The 25,175-nt window shown below is 41.4% G+C and overlaps 1 protein-coding gene across 15 annotated transcripts in view; it reads left to right on the top strand.

Annotated features, from left to right (window-relative positions):
* rbfox1 (RNA binding fox-1 homolog 1) overlaps window positions 1-25,175 on the top strand; it is a 342,107-nt gene that overhangs the window by 284,230 nt on the left and 32,702 nt on the right. For 10 of the 15 annotated variants that reach the window (XR_008830032.1, XR_008830029.1, XM_056400638.1 and 7 more), the window contains 4 exons: window positions 4,719-4,779; window positions 10,226-10,279; window positions 12,750-12,882; window positions 22,982-23,021. Coding sequence is in view for 11 of the 15 variants with exons in the window: in XM_056400638.1 (XP_056256613.1) it covers window positions 4,719-4,779; window positions 10,226-10,279; window positions 12,750-12,882; window positions 22,982-23,021 (288 nt within the window). In the remaining 4 variants the exon portion in view is untranslated. The remainder of the gene's footprint in view (window positions 1-4,718; window positions 4,780-10,225; window positions 10,280-12,749; window positions 12,883-22,981; window positions 23,022-25,175) is intronic. The other 5 variants (XR_008830031.1, XR_008830030.1, XM_056400641.1 and 2 more) reach the window with 1 other exon arrangement.

Here is a 25,175-nt window from a genome sequence, read left to right as displayed (position 1 = left end):
TTGTGACCGCATGTATGGATGCAAAACACAAAACTACAGAAGAATCATTCAGGAAGGATCAGGAGAGAGTAACTGTCTGTGGCCACCACATGTTAAATCATTCCCTTTTTTGGGGGTTATCATGCTTTTGCCTCTCCATTGCACCTGTTTGCACCAAAGCAGGTGAAACTGATTCACAATCACTTGTTCTTCCTAAATGGACAGATTGATATTGATGTTATACAGTGACAATTAAGTGTTCCCTTAATTTTTTGGAGCAGTGTATAATGTGGTCAGGTCCTCAACAGCACCAGTTCCAGGCCACTAGATTCTGTAGAAGGAAGACAGTCATGTGGACCCATACAGGGACAATGTTGCCTACTCTCTCCCCCTCCCTTGCTCCATCTATCATTATTTTTGAATAACCCTGACAATATAGGTATAAAATGAAAACATCCGCATTTGTGAGATACAGACAATCCCTAAGGTGATACATTCACCTCTGTCTCTCCTTTGGACCTTCAGTTATTTATGACACCAGCTTTGACATTTAGTATCTTCTATTCTCTTAGATCAATGCAAGCATCTCATCACCATCCAGCTAGAGTGTTTCCAGCTTCATGCTTTTTCCTTCCCTCAACCCTTCTCCTATTCTTCCCAACACCCTTATTTCTTAGCTACCTACTATTAGTACTATCCAGCTACCACAGTACAACCTGTGTTGTTGCAGTTGACCAAATGTTATTTTATGCCAACAAATTCTTTGAGGTCATTATCCTGGCATTGCAAAGGCACTTCAGTCCGCCACATTCTTGTTGCATACCATGAAGCTCAGTTCAGCTCTGCCACAATTTACTGACATGATCCAAAGCACTCACATAAGCAGAGTTCACTTTTACAGTTTCCCTCTGACACTTTGTGCTCAGGATATGTAGATCCGCTGAAGAGCCAAAAGCTAATTATAACAATAATAATATCTTAGATTTTCATAGCGCTTTTCAAGGTATCCAAGGGTGCTTTACAGAGTAAGAAACACAATGTAAATAAATAAAACAAATAGATGAAAACAAGACGAGACAGAATAGGGATGGCAATGCTTGGAGGAGATTGTAGGAGATGAGGGAGCTAGAGGCCATAGGCCTTGGTGAACACGATGGTTTTTAGCAACTAAACTAGGCAATTGTCTCTCTGTCACACTTGACACGAGAGAGTACAGGCTTCTACTCTGACTCATATTCTGCAGGAATAAGCTTCATCAAGGCAAAGGGACCTACTTGACTCCAAGGTTTAGTCCAAGTAGCTTTCCTTTCATTCCCACCCATGGCACCAGTAAATGCACTAAAATTCTCCAGTGTCACACTTTAAAGGTTCTATTCATTAAGGCCTCCCAACCACCCAATACTCCATAACATTGGCATAATGGCAGCTTCCATTTCCTCTTTACATATTAGTTTTCCTTGACGAATTGACTGAAACAAGCACATTTTCCAACTATTTTTTTTGCAGTTCAGATTCACGTCGACAAGACAGTGAACAACATTTCCAAAAGGCATGGTTGACCACACTCACCATGCTACATACCACTCATCCTCTCATTGCTGGAATCCATGCTCCTCTTGTCCTTGTTCCCTTTTCTGAGTTGTCCATACACCTTGACACACTGGCTTGTCTACCTACCAACACCCTTTACCCTTTAATAGCAACCAACTGGAACGCTTGTTTCCTTTTTACAATGTTAGCCGTTACTCTGATCTCAGGCTCTTTTACAGCCATGCACCTGGTATTAATATGTGATCTGTGTCTGGATCAGAAAGAAACACAATAATGCAAGGTGTGATGACACGCCAGCAGGCAGGTCAAACTGAAAGCTTTTGGATCAGACAGAACCACACTTGAAAAGGCCAGATTACTGCTGTATCCTAATTCAGGGGCCGCATCCTTCAGAGGCTGCATTCGAAGACTGATTGAGTCACAATGGCGCGACTAGGCTGTCCCATTTCAAAGGCTCAGTCAAATGTGCCCCCAGGAAATGTATCCATATTTTCCTGAGCAACAAAGGCTCCAACAGATGAATCGTTTGTGGCCCCAACTATCCCAAGATTCTTTGCACACAAGTAATGAAAATAATATGGCAGCAAACAACACCGACAGAGAGCCTGAGGATTATACTGTTAAATATAAGTGTTGGGCTTCAGCTCAGTTGAACAGCTAATAGTACAACTCTTAAAACCAAGGACCTTAAAACCTCAAGTTAGGAGTGGTGCTTGGTGACGTAACGGTAAGGCCAGACCGTCTCATTTTGGTTCAGCCTTTGCTGTCTGTGACGGCCATGAAAACCACGTCACGACACAGTTTGCATCTCTGCCTTTCCTATGTCAAGCTGCCAGTCAGAACGGTACAGACGAGCTCTTCTGCTGCAAAGGAAACATAACTAGACCACTCGCAGCAGCATCATTTAGAAGGCATTCAGACCAGTGTTGAAACAGACCTGTGTTATAACAGAGCACCATACCCATGGATGTACTGGCAATTATCACTACATCAGTGTGATACTGAAGAAAACTTAAAAATGTGACGATTCTCAGGCAAGTTCTGAGTAACTTTTATCTACGATTGAAGTGGATTTATTGTTTAGCGGATCATTATTTGCAATGGACGTTTATGGCAATGGACATTGCAGATAAACAAGTAAACTCAAGTTTAAAATCCCTTCTGGCGGGTGGGTGGGTGGGTGGGTGAGTCGGGCTAAATTACCAGAGACCACAGGGAATATTTTATCACCCACCTCCCACTGTAATGTTAATCCCATCCAAATTGGGAATTCCAGAGGCTCGTAATTCTTAGATAACAATCTCGTTAATTCAGAAAAACAGGGCAAATGTAATGAATGCATGCTGTATTGAACAAACTATCAGATCAAAGGTTCCTCAAAGTCCTAATGCAAGATCCGTTCTCTGGAAGTGAAACAGGGAGAAGCCATCCAGCCTTATTTCTGGAATCTACAAAACCATTAAACCATCTAAATTCTGCCTTGTTTTTTTCAATAACAAGCTGAGTGCCTTTGCATTTACAATAACAAAAACTTTATTAATTAAAGTTCAATCATGTTATCTAATCTACCTTCTTCTAATCTAACAAGTTTAGTTTTGGAATCTTTTCTCCCCTGGCTTTTTCAAACCCTGAAACCCAAGCTCAACCCTCATCACCATCAGTTCATCTGCCCAGCTTCCTGCTTCCCTACTGAATTAACACTACGATCTGACAGCTGCAGGATTTTGCACAATTTAAGGTAGCGAGGCACAGGAAATAGTGCGGTAGGGACAGTAAGCTACGGCCCTGGTAGCATCAAAACTGCATAAAATGAACTTTCGATAACATTCATTTACATCTTTTTGTGTTTCATTACAGATCAATGAAACTATGTGTTAGGAAAAAAATAACAATTAGTCAACATGTAGTCAACTCCATAGCGAAGAGGGTTTCGGTCCAGTCATGGATGATGACAGCTTGTCTGGACAAAATGGTCGGAGTTATGCTTTAAGAGAGTAGCTGACTGCTTGTACAGAGAGAGCTGAAAGAAAGAGTTTGTGCAGTGGAATGATTGCAAAGTTTTCTTGGCCACCTGAGTAAGATGCTGCTTATTCCTTTCTCATCCCCTCCTCCCCCACCATCCTTCCAACGGTAGCTTGTTTAGGGCCCCCATCCAACACAGTTACAACGGTAACAGTACACAAACAAGTGGGAGGGGCCAAAAGGTTTGGGAATGGTAAGTGTGGGCGAGCAAGCCATTCTGCCAGCATTTCCTCTCACTCTTCCTCTCTCTTTGGAACGTTTGCAACGCTAAAACTCACGTGACATTTCTTTTTGAATTGTGGTTGAGTTGATGCTGTATATTGACATACATATTTTCTTGCGTGTCGGCGTGAGTGTCCATTCACTAAGTGTTCTCCTGAAGCTGCGTGTGCGAGCGATACTGACTGAGATATGAATTCGTTTGCACATCTGAGACTGTTGGAAACCCATTTATTTATTTGTTTTCTTTTACTTTGGAGGACGATGCACCCTTATTTTTGATTTACCCTATTAGCTGTTGTTTGGATTTGGAATGATTTGACTGGTTGATTGATTGACTTGGTTGGTTTATTTCAGTACATCTATGTTCTTTGGTTGTTTTTTGATCTTACGATTTATTCTTGCGATGAATTCGAGAGGCTGTTGTCTGAGTGTGAATGCTTTGTGTTGCTTTCGTCACAACAGTTCTTCTCACGTTTTAAGGTCGACTGGATGTTGCATAATGCTCCCAACATTTTCTCTTCTCCCCTAACTCCACTGACATTTTTCTTTGTCTGTTTTTTCCTCCTCCTTTTCCTCCCCACCGCATGCATCTGTACATTTACAAAACATCATTTTGCCAAGTGCATCTGTTGTTTCTTTACTTTTGTCCGTATGTTACTGAAATGTCACTAGACCTGGGGAGAGCATGCTGGAAAACGTCATAAGATAGTAAATATGCAAATGAGAAAGAAAACGGATTTGTTTTGGATGTGTTTTTAAGTGCTTCTGAATGCAATTTTGAAAACACATAAGTGACATGGGTGTTTGCCATGACACAGTGTACTGCTTTCTTTGTTTACAACATCAGGAAACGTTGCATGCAGATTTACTCTAACAAGTATACAGCTCTTACTACGGACGCATATATATCATCACTTATGGAGCTCTCTCTTCACCTGCTGTAGGTCAACAATGCAACAGCCCGAGTAATGACAAATAAGAAGACTGTCAACCCATATGCAAATGGTAAGTCAATGTTTACAGCGCCTATACAACATATTCAACCCCTGAGGGAACGATCTTAACACTGATCAACAAAAAAAGGTCCTTTAATGTCAAAGTGAAATCATCCCTACACTGATCTAGATCACAACAGACATGTTTGTGTTCACCAAAATCATCACTGGCGCAGCCAAAGGGTTTTAGAAATCACATAATAGCCTGCGTCTCTAGTTAAAATACAGCTGTATCTGGAAGGTCAAACTTTTGGTGAGTTATTATCCTCCACCATGAAGATGAAGAGACATCCCAAGCGACCTTGCCAAGAAGCTTGAGTCAGGGGATGGAAACAAGAATGTTTCCAAGTGACTGAACATCTCTTGCAGTCCTGTTAAAGCAGAGTAGGGGACTCTGGCTTTCTTACTTCCAAGGTTCATGGAGAAGGGAAAAAAGTCTGAGGAGGTAATAACTCCAGCAACAGTTTAAACAGGGGTTTGGCCACATATTACTCCAGTAAGAAATACATCACATTTTCCCCAAAACAAAGAAAAACTGCCAACCAGAAAAGAACACTCAAGCTTACCGTCAACTGAAGCAAGAAAAGATCCTGGAAGAGCCACCCACTCATGTTATGTCCCATCTAGGGGTGTCAAAAACACAGCTGGAGTACCCCATCCTCCCCATGTCCCGAGTAGCCACAGGGACACATTTCTAGACTGTTAACCGATTTGTGAACCGATTTATTACTTAATAATAATAACAATCTTTTTTTATACCGCACTTTTCAAAAGCTACATTACAAAGTGCTTGACAAAGAAAGTGAAAAATAAAATCCATTAAATCAATAGATTTCAAAGAGAAGAAAAACAGATAAAACAATTCAGTCAATCAGGTGTATAAAAACTAATAGATAGTAACTTTATAAAAATAAAACCAGCAAAAGCTCTCAGATAAAAGGATGTTTTAAGAAGAGTCTTAAAAGAGGTTACTCCGCTGACCTGGTTTCCTCGGGCAGATCATTCCGAGCGAAGTGTTTCCAACGGGAGGAGAGTGTATTCCAGCCTCAGGGTGGACAAAGGCCAAAATAACAAACAAAACAAATCTATCTAGAAACAAAACAGCAACATAACCTGCCCAAATATACCTAAAACCAATCTTCTTAACTAACAAAACCAGGAGGTCAAAAGAAAAAGGCGGTCCACCCCTACCAACTCTCAAACACCCTACACATGCCAAAAGTTACAGAGAGGCAGCAATAGTGTGGCTACAACATCTTGGTTCCTTATATTTGGAGAAAAATCTGACAGGAGCCAATCAGCTGTGTCAATGCTGCCCACCAATCACAGGCACACACCAGGATGAGCCATACCTATTTAGATACACTCGCTAATTCGCACGGACAGACCCTTGTACCCATGTGCAAGGGTCTGTGGCCCCGTGTACACATGTACACATGGGAGACTCTCGAGTCAGCTGAGAGAAGCTTCGACGGGAGCAACTCTGAGGTTTTTTGGCCATCAAATAAAACGCCATTTGCGGTGTTCATCATCATAACATAGCAATCACAGATCCAGACTCTACAGCTCTGCGGTAGAAAGAATTAGAAGAAAACACAAAATTATGAGAGAGAGAAGGAGTCAAGTCAGTAACATGTATTATGGGATATGAGTTCTATGCGTGAGTACAGAAGCGGTTCTGTCTCAGGACAAATGTAAGCCTTTTAGAAGAGTTCGTCAGCTTTTGGAAGTCGCGGCTCCTCGTCTTTCCTGTTCTCCATCCAGGGCTACAGCAGCTGATTAATGTGGTTTTCCAGGAGAGAGATTTGTCTGGCTTCTCAAGTTGGAAATTTGTCATGGAAAACTATTTGCTAATGTACAGCAGCGAGGTCAAAGTGGTTGAGGTAACTAAATAGGGTTCCCTCATCACTCCTAACGTCTTGGGACAGTTATCTGGACGATATCCTGATCATCGCCCCGCTCAGAGCTCATTCAAAGCTAACGTCGTCATTCTCTTGCTCTAACTCTGCTTATAAATGATCTGATTCGTGAACGGCACAGAAACTCTTCATCATCAGTATCATCGGGTGAGACACGTCTGGATCTCCAGAGCTGCTGTTGTCAAAACTCGCCGATATCACAGAAAATGCAGCTTTGTACCAAACCCAACACCCAGGTGACAGGACGCTAATGTAGATGTCATTGTATCTGTGTTAAAGTGACAACAGTGCCTGCAGCGTCATGACACAACACAAACACAACATTACCCAGCATCACTTCAAGCCAGCATCCCAGGATTAAGAAAGATAACAGTTTTTATTATCACTTTTGACATTTTGACACTAGAACGTGGTTGAAGACAGATAGTTTGAGGAATACCGGGGAGATGATTGCTTCAATGAATTAAATGAATGAATTACGCTGGATAGTCCCAGGTCGGTAATGTTCTGGAGTCGGTGAGTCAGACTCTATATCTATTGAGAGTCTGCGGCTGGACTTGAAAACAGCTGTTCACCTGCGATCCCCATGCAACCTGACAGAGCTGTGAAGAAGAATTTGGAGGACTTGTGGTGTCCAGATGTACAGAGCTAATAGAGACAGATCCACTATCAAGGCTGCAGCTGCTGTCAAAGGTGCTACTAAGTACTGACTTAAGCAAACAGCTATTTTATATTTTAGATTTACAATTAATTTAAACTTAATCAAAGTCTGTTTTCACTTTGACATTTAAGTGTCCTTTTCTTTTGATTGGTGTCTAAAAAGCTCATTAACTCTAATTCGATTCAATGTCATCTTCCTAGGAAGTAAAAGTACTGTAAGTACTGTATGTCTGAATTACAAATAAAAGCTTCCAGCTGTGGATTTCAGGCCTATACACACCCATAGACCACAGTAAAACTTGGCTGTTGCATTTGTGACATCACAGCCTGGATTTTAATTTCCTGCATTCTAGTTCCAGCCCGTCCACATCTCAGAGTTCTTCGGTAATTCAAAAACATCTGTAGATGTGCTCATTGACGCCTATTCCACTAATTTGGAAAAAAAAAAAAATATAGCCCCTAAGAGCTTTGGATACAGGATTACAAAATGACACCTTTCTGTGCAAGAGTCAAGAGACATGTTACAAGACACACAAAAATGTCAATAAGGATGAGTCGTACATTCATGGTCTCCAGATGATGTATCTTAATAACTTTGGTGATTCCCTTACTTTTCCTCTGGCACCAACACTTGGTTCACATTAAAGATTTGGAGTGAACTGTCTCAACAAATATTTGTTTGTTTGCCATGAAGTTTGTTTCAGATGTTCATGTTCCCCTCAGGACCAACACTAATAACTCTGATGAACCTTTAGCTTTTGATGTAGTGTCATCATCAGGTGAAAATCTCTAATTTCCATTCTAATACCTTCTAACACTTACATCGCCATCTAATTTGTGTTTATTGCTAATTAGCACATTTTAACATGCTAACTCGCTAAACTAAGGTCTTGAACCTGTACATGCTAACCATTATACCTGCTTAAGGTATGCATGTTAGAATTGTCTTCGTGAGTATGTTGCCATGCTAGCATTAGCATTTAGCCCGAACCTCAATACAGTGACACAAGGCTGCTAGCATGGTGGCAGCCTCTTGGTCTTGTTGAAGTTTAACCCCTTTTCTGCTGTAGCAGTTTTGGGCCTATTTTACAAACCACCTTTTCATGTAAACAGCTTGAAGTGAAGAAGACACATGTACAATTAAATGTATACGCATACATCACTGCATTTATCTATCTCATAAGATATATAAGACAGTCATTCACATACAAAAGAATAATTTTTTTGTCAGTGAACTTGCTCAAATATAAATTATGATTCTTCCCATATGTCCTGTCCATAAGTGTACCAAATTTCAGGTTGATGTGTAAAAGTACTGGGGCCTTACAGAACAATCAGTAAGCAGCCTGACTAGGCTTATTTTTTGTGGTAAACCAAATCCAAAACCTTTATAAAGTGGCTAAGATGTGCTTCTCAGTATTGTAAGAAATACTAGATAATAAATAATTACAATTATTATTATTACTATTTTTTTTTTAACAGATCATTTCTTGGTGCTAATGGCAGAAATGTTTATAAATAAGTTACTACCTACCATAACATGAGAGAATCATACAGCGAATGAAGAGGTGGATATCTAAGTGTCCAAAATGTCTCCAAACTACGATGGAGTCTTAGATTTTGAGGAAAAAAAAGACATTTTGAGAATAAAGTCATAATATTACGAGAAAAAAGTTGTAATTTTACCAGAATAAAGTCATAATATTTATAAGGAAAAAGTCGTAATATTACCAGAATTAAAAATGTAAAATTCTGAGAGATAATAAACATAAATTGTCGGAATATTACACCTACTAATTAAACAGGTGAAAGGACAGTCAGTGTCAGCTGCTGTTTGTCTGCCTAATAACAGAATAGCCTCAGTTTCTTCACAATCTTTTCAATGTCCTGATACTGATGATAATGATGATGAGCCTGAAGCCTGAACATGAAGTATCTCCTTATTTGTGAAACCAGCTAAAGTAGAACTTCACAGGACGCTCCATGCTCCACATTTTAAAGCTTCTGATATTTCCCCTCTAAAACAACAGGTGACCTAAAATTTATTCTCATTATATTTTGACCTTTATTCTTGTAAGATTTCAAATATTGTTCTTATAATATTCTGACTGTATTCTCGAAATTTTAGAATTGTATTCCTAATACTCCGTCGTACCAAACAACAACATGAAGCAGTATCGTCCATTTTTAGCAAATCGTTAAAATATCTAAAGATCATCTGCCTGAAATTCAGCTCTCTCTCTGGGCCTCTGCAGGTCAGGTCTCTCTGTGCAGCAGGGCAGAAGCAGAGAACACAACACAACATACTTCTATTTGAATTATATAGGCCTATTCAATTTTACTAGAATAACATACATATACATTTTTTTTCATATTAATTTTCATGAATCTTAAACATGTCTGTCTTCACATTTTCCCATTTTATAATATATCAACTGAGAGGCTTTGGGATGAATATATATTTCTGTAACATATGTCTGCAATATAACCCATACATATTTGTATCACCTATATGTCAATATATGAAAATGTTCCAATTACTAATAGGTTTCACATATAATAATCACGCATGTGCTTTTATTTTATATGTACATATATTTCATATATGGAAATTCAATATATGTACATATATTACACATCTGAAAATGAGCTGTATATGAATATAGTTTGTATCAAACAATTTTATATTTACATTTTATATATGTCTATAATATAGACAATATATATCGGGGGAATACTCTCAAAACTAAGTCTGTTAATTAAATGTTAATGTGTTCTTAATATATGAATACATGTCCAGGTAGATAATAAAACACTGATCCCCTTCCTGTCTCTCTCCTCCTGACTGTCTGTGTCTTCTTCTGTGTCTTATTTCAGGCTGGAAGTTAAATCCAGTGGTCAGCGCTGTCTACAGCCCCGAATTCTATGCAGGTAAGAGGACATGCCCTTCTCCATCCGTCACCATCTTCTCTGTCCTTATCTTCCACCTCCTCATTCTACCTGTTCTTCAATTTTTTTTCTCCCCGACATCTTTATTTCGTCCTTCTCCTTTTCATTTTAACCTTTGTCACCCCTTCCTCCTCAGCTTACCTTCCAAGCAACATGCAACCAGGCAATGTCTGTATACAGCCTGAGAACAGTGCTGAGTGGCACAAACACAACAACACAATCCGTCATTTTTGCTGCAAAACAAACATACATCCTGCAGCACCCCCCCCCCACCCACAAGCTGTCTGCAGCGTTCACCCCCCCAACCCTTAACCATCACCACCCAGCCCCCACCCTGTCATTAACCATGGCCATTAAGTTGAAAAATACCTGGATTTTGTGATAAGAGGAACAAAGACAGATAGAAGTGTGGCAGAGGAAGAGTGAAGGAAAGTAAAGGACAAGAGAGAAGGAAATCTAATTGTCCATTTCTGCAAGGACATTAAAAGGTATGAAATATATTTTGTAAATTAAAATCAATATTTTCAATTTCTCCAGACAGTCGTTTGTCTAATTCACCCCCACGTTCTTTTAATTACAAAATGGCTTTGTATTGATTTACCTTTGTCTCACCTTTCAAGTACCCAAAATGCCATTGGGGCATGTGTGTGTATGTGTGTGTGTGTGTGTGTGTGTGTGTGTGTGTGTGTGTGTGTGTGTGTGTGTGTGTGTGTGTGTGTGTGTGTGTGTGCTTGTGTGTTTGTGTTTGTGACTGTACAAGCTTTTTAGTAATTTCTGCTATTATGTTATTAACAGGCTCTTACAGCCAATCAGGGCAGATGCTAGGACGTCCTCTTGTGGTTGATTGGTTCAGAGGTTTTGATAGAACAGCAGATTAAGACTATGTCCACATTAAGTCATTAAAATATTAAAACAAGACTAGGTCTAAACCTAGTACATGTCTGGACCGCCTCTGGTCAAATCACGATTTTATAACTGCGACGTCCTCTGACAAAATCACCAAACACATCAATGAAAGACAAAGACTGAGCTGTGATTTCAGCTGGATTTACTGTAACATGATCACTCAGAGAGAAAGTTGAAACAGACACAATAACTCTCTTTTTTAAGTTATTTTTTCAGGCTTATGCCAGAGAGAGAGAGAGAGAGAGAGAGAGAGAGAGAGAGAGAGAGAGATGCCACAGGCCAGACTTGAACCAGACTTGGTGGTGGTGGTGGTGTGATGGTGTGGGGAATGTTTTCCTCTTAACACCAATCAATCATGGTCTGATTGTCACAGTCTGAGTATTGTTGCTGACCATGTTCATCCTTCATGGCCACAGTTCACCATCTTCTAATGGCTCCTTCCAGCAGGATCATGCTCCATGTCACAAACTGGTTTCATCAACATGACAGTGAGTTCTGTGAACTTCAGTGACTTCTTTTGCCACAGCAGAAAGTTTAGTTGCAGCATCTTCACTTTCACTCACTCTCAGCTGCAGCCTCCTGGCCTCAGAGCAGTTGTGAATCTTTGGCATCTTTTTTGCTGCCAGCACATGCTCCAGGGTAACTGAGGTGGAACCATCCATTGTTGAATATAACATGGGAGCTGGACATACATACTGAAGCCATGGGCCCAATACAGTGTCAGGACCATTTCAATGCAATTCATCAGGAAGGTTTTCAAAGGTTGAGGAGGGCTCACTCCCACACAAACGTCAGTGCATCCATTTTCAGCAACAACCCAGTTTGACTGTTTAGTGCTGCTTATCCTTACCACATATAACCACATGCACTAACATGTCAGTGCAGCATTGTTCAGTATCCTTATGTCCTCACCCTCTATGTGTATACACCAAGCACCTTTTCATTTAGTCCGTATCAGCAGCAGAGTGGAGGAACGTCAGTGTGACTTTAAGGGTTGTGGGCCACTCGGCCCTAAAATCAAGGTGACAAAAGATGAATAGGAACAATTACCAGCCTCACTCCTCTCCTTGTCTCTCTTTGAGAAACTCTTATCCTTTGGCTCAAACCTTCCATTTTTCATCAGGTCAATGAATGATTCACTGTTTCTATTAGCATTTTATTAGATCTCCTTTTGGAAGAGATGTATAATTAGGGTTGGAAATGGCACCTCGATCTCCTTCTCAACCTTCACTCACCCCGGCTCTCAAATTAAGCTTTGTGTCAGTCGCCCCCCATTAAGATTAATGATAAGTTATTAACAATACCACTGCAATAGCTCCACTCTGCTGCCACTGTCTCTTTATTCTTTCTTTCTCTTCACTTTTTTTGTGTGAAGTGGAAACAGCAGAACACTTTACACATTCTCTCCAGGACTCAAATGCTAATGTTGTCTAAAGGTGTAGAGCTGAACACGACTTAAATAAGCTGCAGATAATTTGTGTTCTTATTTTGGGGATTTTGTGACAACACAGAAGTTGTTCAGTAATTCCAGTTCTCTGTCTCCCAGTCCCAGGTTTTCCCTACCCAGCAGCCAGTGCAGCAGCAGCGTACAGAGGAGCCCACCTACGGGGTCGAGGACGGACCGTGTACAACACATTCAGGGCAGCTGCCCCACCCCCCCACATCCCAGCTTACGGAGGGTGAGCATCCTTCCTTGCTCTTCGTTTTCTCCCTCTTTTGTCTCTCTTTCTTTTATCCAATGGCAAGTTCTGAATCTCTGTGCTCAGAGTTAGCGGGGCGATGCATGCCAGTCTCACTTCACAGCAGTAACACCCCCAACCCCACCCACCCACTTGCACAGAATGCTGACTGTGCTGACACAGGCATGCTCCAGGACATGTGCCTTTGCACGGCCTCATGGGAAATGACTGTCAATTTGGCCTTGTATTGTGGTGTCACTGAAAGATGCTGTCTTCATGGAGGAATGGAAGGTCCTCCACCTTTGGAGTTTACCTTGTTGCCCCCGAAAAAAAAAAAAAAAAATTAAAGAAACCATCTTCCTGGCCCCAGCAGCAGCCCGAGCTGACCCGCCATGGCTGAATGCTCTGGACACAAGCCAAGGAGAGAGCTGTGTATTCTGGGCAGTCAGATCTGATTTGCCATTATTCTGTTGGTTCTTTTTATTTATGTCGCCCTTTATGACTGCAGGCAAATGGACACTAAGGAGGCTGGCTGGGAATCTATTAAAGGATGGGAGCAGATTTGATCTCTCCTGGTTTTGACTTTAGACGCAGCACAAACTTTAACTGAATCTCAGAAAATTGCAGAAGATTAACGTTCTTCCAGGCATAAGTATGGGAAATATTTTGTAATATTTACAACTTACAATTACAGGTAAGACCATTGTATTAATGTTTCAACCCAAGCAAACTGTTGCTATACCACTTGTTTGGGGGTGTCCAAACCTTAATCAGTGGGGTCAGACCCTGCAACCCATAATTCGACCCTGCCTATAATGGGAAGGTAGCACACACAAGGGCTGTGGTGAGATGCTGATCACTGGACACTGACTTGAGAGCTTGCTGGCTTGAAGGCCCAAATGTTGTCTGTCCTAATAAAAGAAAAATGCACATAGAACCAGAGTGTAATACTTTTTCCCTGCTCTGATATTAAAAGCCCACCAGTGTAGAAAAGGATTAGACCATCTGAACTTCTGAAAGGCTTTTAATGTTATGTGTGTGCAGGAAGTGTCAAGTTTCAGCTTCACCTGAAACCTCGAAAAACAACACACAGATTGAATATCAGGGTTCAAATTACGGGGGGGATTGAGGAGGTAACCCTAACCCTCAAAAGAGGTAAAAACAACAGTTCAGGGGGTTTGAAATATTTATATATATTTCTTACCTTTAATTATAAATATTATAATATATTTCTCATATTCATGTTTGGAAGAATTTTGTATACATTTTCAGACACCCATACAGTGGACCGTACCATTTCTTAAGCGTGGTATTAGCTGAATGTCTCCTTCAGTGTTGCCAACTTAGTGACTTTATCATTAGATTTAGCAACTCTTTTTTTTCTTTTTAAATGCTTAGCAACAACTCTAGGACAAGTTACTTTCCAGAGAGTCATCAGTACTGCACTGCAGGCGAGAGGCACCTGTCTCTGTGTCTGCTGTGTTCAGTGGGAGGCAGAGAGGCGTCCGCATGGCAGATGACAAAGCTGCACATGTTCAGGCTGTATTCTGTTATTTGTTACTTTCTCTGTGAGTGATCATGTTCAGTAAATCCAGATGAAATTACAGCTCAGTCTTTGTATTTAACTGATGTGTTTGGTGATGTTAGATGTTTTATTTATCCCCAAGGGGAACTTTATGTGTCCATTAGTGTAGTTGATAATAGCAATAATAATAAAAACAGTTGATAATAAATAAACAACAATAATTAGATTAGTCCACTTTCTTTGGCTGAGGTGTTGTATAGCCTGATGGCAGTGGGAACAAAGGATCTCCTGAACCTCTCTGTTCTGCAGCGCAGTGAGATGAGATGTTTGCTGTAACTGCTTCTCTGTCCTGCCAGAATGTTGTGGAGAGGATGGTTGGTATTGTCCAAGATGGCCTCCATCTTACATTGCATGCGTCTCTTCACAACGGTCCTGAGTGAGTCCAGACTCCTGCCAAGCACAGACCCAGCCTTTTGACCAGCTTATCCAGTCTCCCTGTGTTCATGTCAGACATGCTGCTGCCCCAGCAGACTGCAGCATTCAAGAGTTACACTGGCCACCACTGACTGATAAAACATGTGCACCATTTCACTGCAGAGGTCAAAGGACCTGAGCCTCCTGAGGAAAAAGAGCCAGTTCTGCCCCTTCAGGTAGATGGTCTCTGTGTTCAGGGACCAGTCCAGTTTACTGTCCAGGTGCACACCTAGGTATTTATAAGTGTGCACCACCTCAATGTCCTTCTCTCGAATCTTGACTGGCTGAAGGGTGGGCCTAGACCTCTGAAAGTCCATGACCATCTCCTTGGTTTTGGAGGTGTTCAGAAGGAGGCAGTTCTTGTCTCTCCATTCACTGAAGGCCATCGTCAGATCCCTGTACTCCTCTTCCTGTCCGTTCCTTATACACGCAACAATAGCTGTGTCATCCGAGTATTTCTGGATGTGGCAGGATTCAGAGTTGGATTTAAAGTCGGCCGTATACAGGGTGAACAGGAACGGAGCCAGAACAGTCCCCTGTGAGGCCCCAGTGCTGCTCATCACTGTCCCTGAGACACAGTTACCCAGCCTGACGTACTGTGGTCGTCTTGTCAGGTAATCCACAATCCAGGACGTCAAGCAGGGATCCACCCCCATCCCTTCGAGCTTGTCTTTAAGGATGGGGGGTTGGATGGTGTTAAATGCACTTGAGAAATCAAAGAACATAATCCTCATGTAACCACCTGGCTCATCCAAGTAAGAATGGGCCGGTGGAGCATGTAAAGGATGGCATCATCCACTCCAATATGTTCTTTGTAGGTGAACTGTAGGGGGTCTATTGCATGATCAACCTGTGGCCTCAGAAGGTGGAGAAGCAGCTGCTACAAGGTCTTCATGATGTGTGATGTGAGGGCCACCGGTCTGTAGTCATTTATCTCAGCCGCTCGTCCTACGTTAGGTACCAGAAGAAGACATGATGTTTTCCACAGGACCAGAACCCTCCCTGTTTGAAAGCTTAAGTTAAAGATCCTCTGGAGAGGCTCAGTCAGCTGGGCTACACAGCCCTTTACCAGCCTCGGACACACACCATCCGGGCCTGTTGCCTTTCCAGGGTGTAGCCTCTTGAGCTCCGCCCTCACCTCCTCGGCTGTTAAGGACAGGAGACTTGACCCCAGTGTGGAGGGAGTTGCAGCTGAAGTGTCAGGTTCTGGAGGAAATGCCGTAGGAGAAGCTGCAGCTGAAGCAGTGGGAGAGAGAACAGGTGAGGCTGTGTCACACCTGTTGTAGAACAGGTTGAACTCATTGGCCTTGTCCACATCTCCTGATGTTGCCTGGCTGTTCTTCTCTTTAAAGCCAGTGATGGTCCTCATCCCCTTCCACACCTCTCAGGTGTTGTTGTGCTGCAGCTTCCTCTCTTTCTTTTTGTAGTCCTCCTTCTCCTGCTTTAATCTCCTCTTCAGTTGCACACACCTGAGCTTCTCCCTGTCTCCATCCCTGAAGGCCTCCTTTTTCTGTTTGAGGAGGGTCTTGATGTCACTGGTGATCCAGGGTTTGTTGTTTGGAAAGCATTGTACAGTCCTTGCTGGTATTACAGTGTCAATACAGAAGTTAATGTAGTCTGTGGTACATTCAACCATTCTATCAGGCTCAGGGTCCTTGCTGTTATCATTTTCCTGTGACTCCAACAGGACATTCCAATCTGTTCACTCAAAACAGTCTTTTAGACACTCACTGGCCTCCAGGGTCCAGGTCCTGAAGGAGCGGGTGGTTGCAGCCTGCCTCAGTACACAGGGCTTGTAGGAAGGCTGAAGAAAAAACAGATTATGATCTTATCTGCCAAGTGGTGGTAGAGCTGAAGCAGTGTAGGCCTCCTTGACGTTTGCATACAACAGATCCAGTGTCTTATTTTCCCTTGTGGGACAGTCAACATACTGAGTGAAGCCAGTCAGGTGAGAGGTGAGAGTGACATGGTTAAAATCCCCCGATATTGCAATGAATGCATCAGGGTGCTGGGTCTGTACTCTCGCAACAGTCTCATGAATGACATCACACGCGACTGCAGACTCTGCTCGTGGATGAATGTAAACAACAATGGCGACGATGTGTGAGAACTCCCTCGGTACATAGTACGGTCTAAGACCAACTGCCAACGGTTCAATATCCCAACAGCAGATCTTCTTCTTCACTGTGATGTGATCGGGGTGGCACCATCTATTGTTCACAAGCAGAACCAGAGATCGATGGTAGAAAAGGCTTGTATCTCCATCTTCTAGCCTTTAGCTTAGCCCCGGCTCTGCATCCACAATACGGCTTCTTCAGCTCAGCCGGTATGGGATGTTTAACTCCATATCTGATAAACTTTAAAGCCATGAGTTCTTCCTTTGTGTACATTATTTTCTCCATCATCAGACAAAATGACGACGTAGAATAAAAAACATCTATCGACAAAAAATATACTAATATATACAAATATACTGTAAAAAACTAGCAGCTACATGGACTTGCTGCCACTTGTTGCCAGCGCATCATTTGAATATGTTATATATGTTATATGTTGTCAGACGACATCTGTCAGACGACATCATATAAAATCAGGATGTTAGCAGCAGCTTGGAAGTGACTGCTGGTCAACATGTCGCCTTAATGTGTCACATTTCAGTCACTGTTTCAAACTTGTGTTGTCATGACAACAGAAACAAAAAAACATGTCGATAAGAACAGCTTTATTGTGAATTCAGCTGTATTAAGATATTGTATATGTGAGAACACAGAGGAGGAGAGAAGCAAATGTTAAAGGGGTGAAACTAAGCTGAATGCTAATACCATGCAACGTCATCATGAATATGCTAATTAGTGTATTACATCATCCAGAGACATTTAGCCACTTTTCAAGCAGCTTTAGCGACTTTCCATTAAAAGCATTTGGCAACACTGGTTTCCTCTGGGTAACTGAACAATATTTGATTCCATGTGCACTTAAGCCCAAGTACTAATAAGTATTGTATTAGCATTGGTGGAAAGTAATTAAGTAAGTACTGTAACTAAGATTTTGAGGTACTTATAATTTAACTGAGTATTTCCATTTTATGCTACTTTATACTTCCACTCCTACAGGATTTTAGTGGAATCATCTTTTTCCACAACTTCATGTAAATTTGTAAGTTTTGTTAATTACAGCTCATAAACATGAATTGTTATATAATATTGCATATTAACAGACTTCCCAGCATGCATTGCTTGGGAGTGTAAAAACTCCATTTAGTCGTTTGATGAAAATGGTCATGTTGTAAACTTGCCGTGTGTCTTTAATACATGCAAAGACAAGTCAGGGCTGTTTCTTATAAGGAATATAATAATTAAAATTCAAAGCATTCAATTGCTGCCTTAAAAACATGCAGTTAGTATGAATAAAGTTATCAACTTGAAATTGTGAGTTGAAATAGTGTTGAATTATATGTTTGTTTAACAAGATAAAGCAGGTTTTGGTGAATGGATAATGTAACATAGCTGATCATAGTTAAACGTTTTGAGTTGCTACAAAGCTCATCTTGAGCTTGAGTTTATTCACATTTTTGAGGCAGCAATTTAACTGAAGTTTTTAAGTGGAACCACATTATTTTTTTTTTTCAGTGTACATTTCAGAGGGAAATATTGTACTTTCTACTCCACTACATTTATTAGACAGCTTTAGTTAAACAAGCAAGATACTGTATGTTCACTAAAGCACAGGCCTGCTCTGTACTTGATTCCCTCTCACCCCTATGAAAAAGTCCAACCCCGGATTTTCATTGTATGATTTTCACTCTTCTGAAAGTAACTGCTAACTGTTCTGTTAAAAAAGAAAGTCAGAGCAGCAGAGTGGAGGATAGGACTTGGAAATGTACATTATAATTAATTTATCAAGACCACATGCAAACATATGTCTCTAATAAAGAAGCCACTGTTTGAAAACACATTGTTTCATATGTTGATAACAATAAGAAAAAAACACCCTCCATTAGCACAGACTGTTTAAAGCGGCCGTGTGGGTGCTGCTGTTTTCCAGCACCACCGCTACCTGACAACGCCGTCACTGTGAGCAGCAGATGAAGCGTCACACAGGATGAGGGCGATACTGTAGGTGTTTGGGAGAACAGTGCGGCGCGGTCCTGACAGAGAGATATGTGCTACAGATTGTACTTTCATTAACGCAGCTGCACCACTTAATTGCCCCGGTGGCAGTCAGATGGTGAATTATTAATGTGGACCGTGATGTATTTTTATTAAAACTGTCTGTCTAGAGTAGAGAAGAGTCGACTCCAAATAAATCCTGTCATACGAGTTTGGTTTGTGTGTGTGTGTGTGTGTGTGTGTGTTCCTTCTTGCCTTTAAGGGGCCCTGACACGACATCCTACAGTATCAATAAGCCAATATGTGCATGTAGCCGGCTGCAGACATTTTAATGAGTGGAGAAGCTCTGTGGGCCACCCTGGCATTTGAGAAGTTATTGATTATCAGAGATTGAACAAATGGTGTGAAACCAGCATAATGACTGGAGGAACTGGAGGCTCGGTCTATTGGAAGCTAGATGAGGAAGGCTTTCTCTCTCACACACAAGTACACACCCAAACACACACACTCTGCACAGAGATGGAGGTTTATGGTCGTACAAGAGACTCCACTGTAGCTCGGACAAGAATAGAGAAGAGTCTTGAAATCATGATTAGATTTCTTTGTCTTTCACTATAATCATAACAGACGCATTTCACTCAGTAATGAGCAGTAAGTTGAGATGTTTGATTCGTCATCACTTCTAGTTGTAATATCACAGAGAAGGTCTAAACCTAGTACATGTCTGGACCACCTCTGGTAAAAATTCTGATTTTATAACTGTTACATCCTCTGACAAAATCACCAAACACATAAATGAAAGGCAAAGACTGAGCTGTGATTTCAGCTGGATTTACTGTAACGTGATCACTCAGAGAGAAAGTTAGAAGAGGCACAAAATCACAGTCATAGAGAGAGAGAGAGAGAGAGAGAGAGAGAGAGAGGATGACACGCAGCAAAGGCCCAGAAGTGGAGTCAAACCCGGATCACCGGGTCAAGGACTAAAAGCCCAAATGGCACATGCTCCACCAGGTGATCCACCGAGGCACCTGCCCTGAGTTAAACTATATATGTTGTTTTGTATCTCACATCTGGGATCCACAATAGTTTGATATGTAGAGTTGGTCATAGTCGTTAGTGCGAAACCTCGTTACTGATGACTTCTCTCTCTCCCTCCCTCTCTCCTGCTCTCTCTGCTCGGTGTGTCTCATGTTTAGTTATTCCTTTGCCTCCTTTAGAAATAAGGATACACGGAATAACAGTAGTTTATTTGCTGTAATGGAGGCGAGGCTCAGTGTATTGGAAGTCAGTCTGTCAGACAGTGACATTCATGTTTATAGGGCCGGCCCTGCTGTTGTGGTCCAGCCAATAATGTGGCATGTGGCATTGTGAGGTTGTTATCATATGGTATTGCGCCTGACATGGATGCTACTGTTTCTGTACCATTGTGGACTTTGTGAAGGCCCGTTATAGTGGTTTATATTTACACACAGACACTCAGATGAAATGATAAAATAATATTACTCAATAGAGTAATTTCAGGCAACAGCATTTGATTCATTGTTTCAGGAGATTATAACACAGGATATGCTGCTTCAGTTCAGTTGTAATTAATGTAATTACACATTACAGTGAGGATGGTGGTTTACAGTTAAATTGTGTTACAACCACCTGAGCCCAAGGGCCAGTTCCATGAAGCTAGTTCACCTGAGTGAACCTGTGGCTCTCACTCCACTGAGCCTCATACCAGTGATGACCTGGATAGCCGGTGTGGTATCCAGAGGTGCTGATGTGAAGAAGTGATCACCGCTGACACGTCTTTACTTGTAATCCAAAAGAAGTTTATTTACAAGAAAGAAACAGTGTCAAAAATGCCGAATCCTGGAGTATCCCTGCCAATATGAGATCTCTCTTCTACTGTCTCACAAACCCCTCTATTTATCTGTCTCATCCCACCTTTGGGATGTGCCCTTCTTTTAATAGAAGGAGCCTTCACCCAAGTGGTCGACCATATCTGGTCGATGACCTCTGGTCTCTGGCCTTTTGACCCTTTAGGCCAGAAAAACCCCTCCACATCCTGAGTCTCTTATATCGTAGGAGACAGAAAACTCGATGGGTAAGCAAGTTTGCCCCCTAATGCACAATCCTTAAACTTAATTTATAATGAATGGTTCAAAGTAACCTTTGATAAAGCCTTAGTTGACACCCTTCTTTAACTTATTAATAAAACTTACATAAAGGAAGAACCTACAACAATTTAGACTGTTGAAAGAGGAGGAAATGAAGTGGATAATACACTACACCGGTATCACCAGAGGTGCACCAAGCCTGGGGCCCCAACAATGGCCTCTAATATTGGCACATTTTTGTAATGACAATTATAAACCCCCTCACACTTCCCTTAAATACCCCTTATTCCACCAAAATTAGCAGGTATAAACAGATTTTTTTTAAGCGCTAGTAAAAAGCTGATTGACCATTTTTCCACTGCCAGTCGAGTTTGTCTTTCTGTTCGGACTGAGGACACACACAGCTGTAAGGAGGGATGTCATCTACCGCACTTACAGAGCACACACACACACACAGGCACAGGGGAGAGAGAGTGAGCTGCTACGCTGGTAAAACACATCCGTCACATCTCATCCCTGTGAAAGTGTGGGAGCCTCTGTGTGAAACGATTCGATCTGTGATTGTATGTTTTTAAAACTTATTTTGAAACGTATGCGCTCACTCTATCGTCTTTGAGTGCAGTGTTTCCAGTGTAGCACCTCCGGGCGGGTGACAGGTGTGTTTACAGCGTCTGAGCTCTGAAAGACGTTACGTTGCGAGGGTGCCACCCGGGTGTTGTGTTTCCATCACTGCTGATCAGAGCCAGAGCTGATAAACACCTACGTCTACTGCGGTGTCGTACTCCAGCCGATCGTTCCCTTTTCCACTGCCAACAAAAGCCTGATGTTAGAGCGTCTTAGTGGGTTTATTGACTAGTGGAAAAGGGGCTTTTTATTTCTCAGTAAACATATAAAAGTGTAAAAGCATAAACACTGTGAGGAGTCAGTTAAAAAGCAGCTTTAATTGTCTTTGCGTATTTGATTGTGGTGAACTCTCCCTCTGTTTATTAAAAGCTCAGTTTGAAAAAACACAGAGTGGCACATGATTGAAGATTCTACCGATCTATACAAATATCGATTGCTCTTTATTACCGGAGACCTCTTTTGTCCCTGTGAGGATGGTGTAGGACTTTGTTTTTTCAGTGATCTTTTTGGTCAAAAAAGAAGTGTTTGCATCTACCCTGGTTACCACGGTGATCTACCCTGGATAAAGTGAGCCAGTTTTGTGATGGAGGAAAACCTTACTTAAGCCCAAAGATAACTGGATAACTCACTAATCTCGTTTCATGGTGCAGGTTGATGAATTCTCCTAGTTCCATAATTCAGCTTGCCAAGTCCAAACTCCCAATAACAAAAGGCTGAACTTTGACCTCTGCTTTAAGAACGCTCCTTCACATCAGTTTTTAAATATGCTTTATATACTCTTTAATTCAGGAACAAATACACAAACTAAATACACTACAATACAATACAAGATTGTAGATTAATTATTGAAATAGAATATAATATTAACATGGAAACCAATATATAGCAATGGAAATAATTTAATTAGTTTTTACTGTTTTACTGTTTTTTGCATTATGCTATATTTTCTGTTTGAGATGACAAAAAATTCATTCTAAATTTGAATTTGATGCTGATGAATCTAGTGAGAGAGTATTTTTGGACCCTCCCAGCCTCCTTACCCAGCCAGCCAGAGGGGGGAGGGGGGTGCCTGCTATATATCCCCTTTGCCTCTGTCCCTCTTCTGTCTTTTGTTGGTTTGTTTTTTGGTTGTTTATTGGTTGGTGGAGATGGGGGTTGGTTATAGCTAAAGCTAGTGCCTGCATGTCAACATGCACTAATATGGATGTTTTTGTTTTATTGTGTGTTTGTCTGTTTGTTTGTGTTTGCATCCTCTGCAGTGTTGTTTACCAGGATGGATTTTATGGTGCAGATATTTATGTAAGTATTATTTACCGGTATGACATTGCATGCTACACCGCCATCTCTGTGGTCTCTGCCCTGTTGCTGCGCACACACAAGCCTCCGACCCTCCATGCTCAGACAGGGCTTCACCTCCAGCTGGGGGAGCAGGGAGCTGCTCATGTCACAGCCTTCAGGGCAGACTGCCCCCAGCGAGGAGACTATAGGCTGCAAACATGAACACACACTGTGAGACTGGGAGCAAGACACACAAGCTGCACTCTTACATATAAGAGACAAACAAAGTTTTTAAAGGTGCAAAAGGTGTAAATCTACAATCTACACATAAACAACAACCGACACTCAGAGAGGACCATTTTCAGCTCTTACTCCAGTTCAACTGTTCAGTCACGTCTTTAGTGTGCTGCAGTGTAAAATGAATTAAAGCTGCAAGCAGCATTATGTGGACCCTCGCCCTGTCACGCACCTCGGGGGGGGGGGGGGGGGGGCTGCCAGGAGGCCACTTGTTGCAGCAAACATGCAATAATGTTCCTGTAAATCAAGTGTAAACCAGATTGATTGATTGTCACTTAAGGGTTACTCCCTCTTTTCAGTAGGTGGCGCTATGACTGCGCTATTATTGTTATAACAACTTCCTGTTTAATTGCGAAACATCGCAATTTGCCAGAGCCACGCCATTCAATGAAGAGTCACAGTTTTCACATTGAGTCATCATCAAGATCTTACGCATATTCTGACCGAGTCTGAGGTGGCTGTGGTCAAGCGGGTAAAATTATTATAAATTAGTTATGTATATGTGTTCAGTCTTATCAATCATATAAAGTTTGGGGCATTTGGACAATGTGTGCTGGTGTTTTAACAACTTTGTGTTTAATGTTTCAACATCGAAATTGGTCGCGCCACCACGGGCAGTTCCTCCACCCAAAAAATCAAAAGCTTTACAATTTAGCATTGAAAAGATCTTAAGATGAGACTGACCAAATATGATGTCGATCTAATGAATTCTCTAGGAGGAGTTTGTTAGCGTATGACGTCCTTAAATCAAAGAGTGAATTCAAAATGTCTGACTTTCTGTTGGGTTCAGGTAATGGGTGCATACACACATGTAACACACATGCAAGTGAAACACAGGGCGAGAGCTGCTTTGTTGAAATTTTGGAGGTGGTGCTGTCGAGCCGTGTTGCCACACCCATGTGTGTTATTTCGATTGTTAATAAATGATAGAAGATTTCACCAATAGATTTGTTTGGCGTACTGGAGAATATATAAAGGTTAAAAATAAAATTGTATGAATATATGTAAAAAAAAAAATCTTTCCTCTACCTTCAATTCAAACAACAAGATATTCAGACTAGTTTTATTTACTAGCGTCATGAGAACCCCAGAGTGAGGTGATCAGCTCTGAATGAAAGTATCTGTATATGAGCTCATTCATGGTCACATCATTACACTAGACTAACGTCCGAGGTTTAAACTCAGTGACATGAGGACGTTTTCGATACAAAAAGTCAGTCAGTTGAATTGTGCGTTAACTAGAAGTAAAAGGTTCCGTTTTTAAGTTAATATCCAAACAAACCTTCATATTTAAATTGTAATTGACACATAACAACTGTTTGGTTTTTTAATGCATTCGACACAACACAAGACGGTCCTCTATGGAACACTGATTGGTCCAAAACGATAGAAAATGCTGTGTTAACACGCCGATTTTGAATGTGTCATGTGTCTTATATGCAGCTGTGAATCAGTATTTGGTACAGTCCATCTGTGCGGTGGACTGTACCAAAACTATCACTGAAACTTGTGATAGACAAGCTGAGGCAATGCAACATCCTGAGCTTAAGTGACATCTGTTTAAGTTCAAGTATCTGTTTGTATAAAGTATATGTGCGTGGTTCAGGTGCGCTCCTCACTCTGCTCCCTGCTCCACTCCAGCTCCGCCCCCTCACCTGCTCTGTCTCTACATCCTCCATAGGCCCTCATTGCAGTCCAGAGGGTCAACAACAGACCACATGTGCTTTTATCCAGTCACATTTTCTTTCAGAACACAAATGTGGAGTTTAACAGGAACATTTCCTGATCCACAGTCTGTTCATGAAAGGACAAATGTAAAATTATTATTATTTTTAAATATAGTCACAATGTAAAATATAACTCACACCACAATATGGC

The sequence above is a fragment of the Seriola aureovittata genome, chromosome 17, assembly GCF_021018895.1.
Source record: "Seriola aureovittata isolate HTS-2021-v1 ecotype China chromosome 17, ASM2101889v1, whole genome shotgun sequence".
Lineage (NCBI taxonomy): Eukaryota > Metazoa > Chordata > Actinopteri > Carangiformes > Carangidae > Seriola > Seriola aureovittata.
Note: the sequence above shows the minus strand (reverse complement) of the source record. Positions and strands in the feature narration are given on the sequence as shown.